We start from the raw sequence: 7345 nt of genomic DNA, 5'->3' as shown, positions 1-7345 counted from the left end.
TTGTAGTTAAACTTGTTTTTTATTTTACACATGCCAACCAGCAGCGTTTAACATTTGCATTGTTAGTTTCGTAGTTTAAATAAATCTCGCGGATGCCACACGTCCACAGTTTCATTTAAACTTCCCGGTGCACCGCCTAATCATTCCCTTCCGGATTCTCACTTCCGGCCGAGACGCAACTTGATCAGAAACGTACGCGGAGTGTCGACATCTCATGGTTCCGCTGTGGAAATGGCCTCGTCTGGTCACCTAGCTATAAATGCCAAATGAGCGACTATTTGTTGGAGTCGGCCGAGAGAAGATAGCCCCGTCTGAGCCGCTAGCTTACCCGGGAGTGTTGGGAAGTTTGTTACGGTAATTTGCGGTTGGTGACCAGGCAGAAAAAACAATGCCACATTTCTTGTGGCCAGAGTCGCTGTCACCCGCACAACTCAAGCGGCTGGAGGAGCATAAATACAGCGCCTCTGGTCGATCTTTGTTCGAGCCACCGTGTCAAATCTACTGGAACTGGCTCGTCCAACAAATACCGACATGGATCGCCCCGAACACCCTGACTATTGTTGGACTGATGGTGAACATCCTCACCACGGTGGTGCTCATGTATTATTGTCCCACGGCGACAGAGGAGGTGAGTACATCGACCTTGGTTAAAGTTTCTACCCGGAGACCATAGCGCCACTTAAGTGTCCTTCTCTGGTATGGAAGGAACGCGCAGTCCTCCATTCACAAATTGCGTAAATTAACGTTACGTGACCACCGGGGCGCACACTCCACATGACTCACAAGCTATAATGTAGGACATGTCCTGAATCAGCGGGGTGTACTTGTTAATTCGGCTTAAATTTGAGCCTCACAGCCACTCGTATTTTATTATTATTCCCACTTCATGCTAACGCCCAGGTGTGTTTTGGCAGTTGATGGTGGTGTTTTTGTGTTGAAGCCGAATTAGACTCTGTCTCCCGTTGATTGTGGACAAACCTTAAACCATACGGTGTCACGTCTGCATGGCCACATATACGACAGGAATCTTTAAATTGTCGGATTAGGGAATATAAGTGTCCGTCATGTGGGGTTTTTTTTTGGGGGAAAGTTGTCAGCTTTGACGTGTTGTTGTCGTCCGCGCAGGCTCACGTGATGCGGCATTGTTGATGGTAAAACAGACATTTGAAGGGAAAATGTTTCACGTGCTGATGTGAAATGGTTCCACATCTATCCTATGTAGTCTCAACTACATATTCCTTAAACTGTATACCTCTAATGCACCAGTATGTCTTGCAACAAGCCTGTGACCTATGATCCAGTTAACTTATGTCACCAGGTTCACTGTGGAGCAGTGTCCTAATCAGCACTGCATAGGTGTATTCGTTTATCAGATGTATACCTTTGTCCAATCCAATTATGACAGCCTTGCAACCAAGTCCACAGTCCATGCTGTTACTGTCAAATTCCACATGTGCAAAGGCATTTTCCATGATTTAGCATTGCATAAGGCATGGACTTGTAAATGTATGAATGTCACATGTCTTTGTACGCATACGAACACAGTTCAGAGATGTTAAAAGTGTAACCTCTGACCTAAACGAGCGGGATCGGTCCCCACCAGTCCGTGAGGCATTTAGGACGTGGACTTAGAAGAATACAGCAGGATCTTATAATATTTAGGACAGCATGAGATTCTTGATCTCTCCGGAAAACACAGGCTTTCTTTGTGTCCCTCTCTCACACACTGACAAGCATACACACAACTGCATCCTCTTAGCATGCACAGTCGACTCTATAGTTTGCTGTGGCCCCTCGTCTGTGGAATATCAGATAAAATAACTTAATATGCACAGGTTTTTAACCAGGAACATTGTTTCATTATCAATTTAGTTGATAACAGCCTCAAAAGTGAGTGCTCAAATCAATCAATCAGTTATCAAAAGAGTCGCATTATTTTTCTTTTTGCTTTAACCAACGACAACAAGGCTGTGGTCCTTCTTGTCTAAGTCAAGTCTCTCCCACCCCCAGGCTCCAGCATGGGCCTTCATCATGAGCGCTCTGGGCCTGTTCATCTACCAGTCTCTGGACGCCATTGATGGGAAGCAGGCCAGGAGGACCAACAGCAGCTCGGCTCTGGGGGAGCTCTTCGACCACGGCTGCGACGCCGTCTCCACAGGTGCTTTACCGCTCACTGGGCAACTGAACCTAAACTGTAATTCTTTTCACATTTGCAGAATCAGCTGCATTAGTGGCTCAGTGAGAGATGTTGATTATTAGTTTGTCCGTTGTTCTTTATTCCTTCTTTCAGTCTTTGTTGCGGTGGGAACGTGTATTTCGTGTGGCATAGGAAGATACCCAGACTGGATGTTCTTTTGTGGTTTTATCGGGATGTTCATGTTCTTCTGCGCTCACTGGCAGACCTACGTGTCCGGCACCCTCCGCTTTGGCCTGTAAGTCACATGTTTTCCCAGTATTAATACAGATGCTGTAATATAACCCGTATATAACTGTGAAACTGCTAACTTAAATTGATTACTCGCACTCTTCCCTGATACTTTCTTCACAGGATTGACGTCACAGAGGTGCAGCTCGCCATCACCATCATGTATTTGATGTCGGCTTTCGGAGGCGTGAGCCTTTGGCAGACGACGGTAACTGAGAACCCATGGACAGATGCTTGAATACTGTCCACACACACACAGGAACACTTTCATTTCACCTTTTATAGTGAATGTTTTCTTCTCCATTACTTTTTTTTTTTTTTACACCAAATTAATTATCTGATCAGTTCGTAGTTTTTAGTCGTCGTCCTAGTCCTTGAATAGAATTTGTGTTTTACTTTTACTCTGCTGCCTTTGGAGGCTTGACTTAACATCACATGAGAGAAGTGAGAAGGTAAATATGTGGAGCTAACGCCACGCCAACAGGTCATCCATCAGACATGGTCTGGCTCAAAAAGCAGATGATGTCGCTCGCATTTCTTTTATTTGCTTTGCCCTCTCATCTCGCTCGGCATGCACTGCAGCTTTCATACACCTGTCGTCTTACTACCAGGAGAGTGCCGCGTGTCTTTGCATTAATTTGACCTCCACTTGTTTCCGTAGTTGCCCATCATCGGACTGAAGATGTACGTCTTCCCCATCGTCGGTATCATCAGCGGGGCCCTCTACTCCTGCTACAACTACTTCCATGTCATTTTGAATGGAGGTGTTGGCAAAAACGGCTCCACTGTGGCTGTAAGTCCACAAACCTCTTCCCACTGTACACACAGTCTGGATGTAGAACCTATACATCTCTATTGTGACGCATGCTTCATCACATTCCCTCTGTTTAGGACACCAGTGTGCTGACTCCTGGTCTGCACATCGGCCTCACCCTCACACTGGCCTTCATCATTTTCAAGAAGTCGTCCAGCCAGCTGTTTGAGCTCAACCCATGTTTGTACCTGCTCGCCTTTGGCTTGGTCGCCTCCAAGATCTCCAACAAGCTGGTGGTACGTTCATCTTGTCTTTACAGTTACTTTTTAACTGGTTATGAAACCGCTGTTTATATGAATTCATATTTGGAAACACTACCGCTTCCGTCCACAGGGACTGCCAAAATCGACACACAATGAAAGTTCCTCGTAGTGAGTTGATGCTTACTACCTGCAAAGTGCAGATACCGGTTGAGCAGCATATTTGTGGTGTATTTGTTTACAGCCACTGTGTGTGAAGGCAATTTGAATCTAGTGCTGGACTAACAATGAAAACAACTATATACTGTTCTGGGATACTTACACACATCACATTAAATCCTGACTATAATATTGGGTTTGATTCCATGTTTATCTAAAGAATTATAACCTAAGTTAACAATCATAACATCAAAGTTGTTTCTCATGTTTCCTCTGTTTGTATTTAGTCAGAATGTACCTAATCCGTGTTTTTATTTCCCTCATGTTTATCTCTGTAGGTCGCACACATGACCAAGAGTGAGTTGCACCTCCCGGACACGGCCTTCGTAGGCCCCGGCCTCCTCTTCCTAAACCAGTACTTCAACAACTTCATCGATGAGCATATAGTCCTCTGGATCGCCATGGTCAGTGTTTGACACATTTATAGTGGTATTAAGGGTTCCTTCTTTATTAAAGGGGTACTCCAAAGAATTATTGATTGTCAATAAAAAGTCTGGATGTTTTTGAGAGATTGTTCAGTTTAGATTTAAAGGGTTGAAAACAAAGACCCCATTTGCATTCAGAGCTGCCCAAATTTTGGAAAAGGCATTATATGTAAAGGCATGAAATGCTCTCCTTAGTGGCTGTTTGGATACTGTGGGCTGATTCATGAGGCTGCACCCACGACTTATCCAGCAAGCAAGCAAGCAAGCAAGCAAGCAATTTTTAAGGTTGTTGCAGAGAAAACCAGAAAAACCAACCAAACTGTTTCCTGATTTATACCTTCTATTCATTTCATTGCACGCCAGCTTGTATTTAGAGCTATAAATTGTGATGAGCACACGTAAGCACAGCCTGGTTCTCAGTCCTGTTGGCTTTCAATTTAACCGTCTAAATCAGCGACTCAAGTCATTACAGCTGCAGTTCAAGGTTTAGTTCAAAGTCGCTTTTAGACCAATGAGATGACTTGATATACTGGATACAATACAACTATTACAACTCCACACCTAAGAGGCATCTTATACCCATTTCAACCACAAATTGCACAAAGATCCGTACCACTTGTTCGCTTTGAATTGATTTATATATCTGGTTACAGTAGCTGTAACATCCTGTGTGGTTTGCGTGTGAAAGCAGTACTTGTAGTGGAGGGATTTTTCGCCACAACTTCACCAACATCCAAAGTGCATGGAGAAGGCAACTATGGCGTTCATCGTGGGCAGAAAATAAGCAGTTGAAGAGGTCGCAGGAGCTTCAACCTTTACTGAAAGCACTGGTTTCCCTCGAAGGCCCGTCACACCCACACAGGTGTTTTCTAGTTATTCTGGCTGATTAGACCGCAAGTCACGGCTGGAAAACCACAGGTGTCACTAATAACATTAATGACACCTGTTACTGTGTATGCTGGCTTACTGGGACACTTAAATATAACAGAGCCTGTGCTTTTTCTCTACTATGACGAGGATAAATATCTGCTGTGGACCATAGATGTGGCATGCACCTAAGATATTACATTTAATATAACAAAATGTATTTATTATAGCACCTTTTTGCAGTCAGTATTTCTTTATACCAGCACATAGTTTCACTTTGCTCCATGTTGTTCACAGTCGCAGCTCTCTTTCATAAAATATTACCATTAATGCAGCATTTGATGTTTGATCCTCTCCGTCTTTCCTCAGGTCTTCTCTCTTCTGGACCTAACACGCTACTGTACCGGCGTGTGCCTCCAGATCGCCTCCCACCTGGGCATCCGAGTCTTCAGCATCACGCCGTCGAGTCAGGCGCACCGCGACTGACTGCTTGCCCGGCGGGAGGAGGCGGGGCGAGACGCAGATCTCTCTCCGCTGCTGAAAGCAGACGATGACGAGGAGAAACCCTCCTTTACCCCGAGCCACTGCAGCCTTGACAAAGTGACCACTTCTGATTAAAACTGCCTCTCCCACAAGATGGAAAGAAATATAACCAACTAAACACTACAAACCAAAATGGAAAAAAAAAAAAAAAATTTGAAAAGCATGGAAGTGACATGGAACCAGTTTCCCTTGGATTCCTTTTTTTTTAGTTTTAATTTAGACATCATTGCATGTTGTCAGAAAATAAAGTTTAGATTTTTACATCGACTTCCTGCTTATTCAACTTAAATACCAAAACATTTTCTTTAACCGGTACTCCATAGTTTGGGCAAATATTAAAGCATTTTATCTGCTTTAAATTTACAGACGCGTGTCAAATATATAGGGTTATACATTTAGCAATCATAAGTGCTCAATTCGGTGAATCTCTTGATATATGCCCAAACTAAATTGATCACCGGTTGAAAGTTTTCTTTATAATTTTTTTTATTCATTAAATGAATGTGACTCAATCTGGCAAGAATCAGGGCTTGAAAACGCAGATTCAAATTGTTTTAAAATGACCTTTAAAACCTCAAATAATTTCCAATGAAGTTTGTAATGTGGACTGGCAGGTTGTCAACGTGTCGGGGCAACGGCCTGTGTTAGTGCTGAAAACATCGACAGGTTTTCGATCAGGCTTTTCTTTAAAAAAAAAAAAAAACACCTTTCTATTAATATTTTATCCTCTGTTACTCATCTCATCCTACAATACTGGAAAAAAAAACAAAAAACATACTCCTCACCTCCTGCCTGTTAGAGCGCCGTCGACTGATGAAGCATTAACGCACGACTTGTTCTGCTTTCTCTGTTCTTCTCCCTGAAGGGCTAATAGCTAAATATGTGATTGTACAGAATTCAACTGAAAACGCCTTAAATATTTTTGTTGTAATTACTGTTTAACTTGTGAATATTTAAAACGGCTTTGTACATTTTTCTTTTTCCACTGAAGTATCAAACCAGATGCAACGATAGTAATAATAATACGATGCTACTGGAACTGTTCACTCATAGTTTCTTCACTTATACAAATGTGTATTATGTAAAGGTGTCTGATTTATTTGGTTCTTAAAGATTTGTTGGATTATCATGGATATCATTGCGTTATCTGATTTATTCATAATTCAGGTTAATTTGGTTCAAAAGCGATATTTCTGTAGTGCCGGTAAACAATATATAAGGGTAAAACACAATTGTACTCTTGAATTTGATTTGGAAAAGTGTCCTCTCACACTCTGCTTCTGCAGGATTATGGACAATATAGAGGGGCATGTCCTAAAAACAAATATGATTTTGCAAATTTACGATGGACTTCGGAACTATGCATTGAAATGTACAACCTTTATTTCAACACCATGTTACACTGTTTAATAATACAGTAAAACACCTTTCTAACAGATACTGTATGAGTGGAAAAGATTGTAATAAAGAAAATATTTTTCATGTGATGTGTTACTGTCAGTGGTGAATCCTTTACTAAAAGTGGCAATCTCAAAAGATTTTCATTTAAATACATGTTGAAGGGAAACTTCGGTATTTTTCAAATTGGACCCTATTTCCCATGTTTGTGTCTTACTGACTGATCAGGGCAGATAACGAAGTGCCTTGAAATTATTGAAGTCTCGCTCAAGGTGAAGTATCGTTCTGAAATATCGCGATATGACGTGCTGCTGGAAGCTAACGAGGGAAACGTGAGTACCAGCTGGTCAGTGATTGTAGTGTTGGAGTAACGTTACAGATAAATGTTCTGAAAGTATCAACATTTATTTTATAGCTAATTAGCAACATACTAGCATGCTAACACTAAACTAGG

General features: G+C 42.1%; 1 protein-coding gene across 1 annotated transcript; it reads left to right on the top strand.

The window, feature by feature from the left end:
- Window positions 1-179: 179 nt before the first annotated feature.
- On the top strand, window positions 180-6977 carry chpt1 (choline phosphotransferase 1). Its single transcript, XM_031858919.1, has 8 exons — window positions 180-628; window positions 2011-2158; window positions 2291-2432; window positions 2549-2633; window positions 3087-3218; window positions 3317-3475; window positions 3937-4062; window positions 5320-6977. Exons 1-8 carry the CDS (start codon window positions 389-391, stop codon window positions 5434-5436), a joined length of 1149 nt encoding a protein of 382 aa, XP_031714779.1. The 5' UTR covers window positions 180-388; the 3' UTR covers window positions 5437-6977.
- The last annotated feature ends 368 nt before the right edge of the window (window positions 6978-7345 follow it).

Source organism: Anarrhichthys ocellatus, unplaced genomic scaffold (assembly GCF_004355925.1).
Source record: "Anarrhichthys ocellatus isolate YVR2014 unplaced genomic scaffold, GSC_Weel_1.0 scaffold21, whole genome shotgun sequence".
Classification (NCBI taxonomy): domain Eukaryota; kingdom Metazoa; phylum Chordata; class Actinopteri; order Perciformes; family Anarhichadidae; genus Anarrhichthys; species Anarrhichthys ocellatus.
The sequence above is the reverse complement of the archived record's forward strand: the minus strand, read 5'-3'. Positions and strand labels throughout refer to the sequence as shown.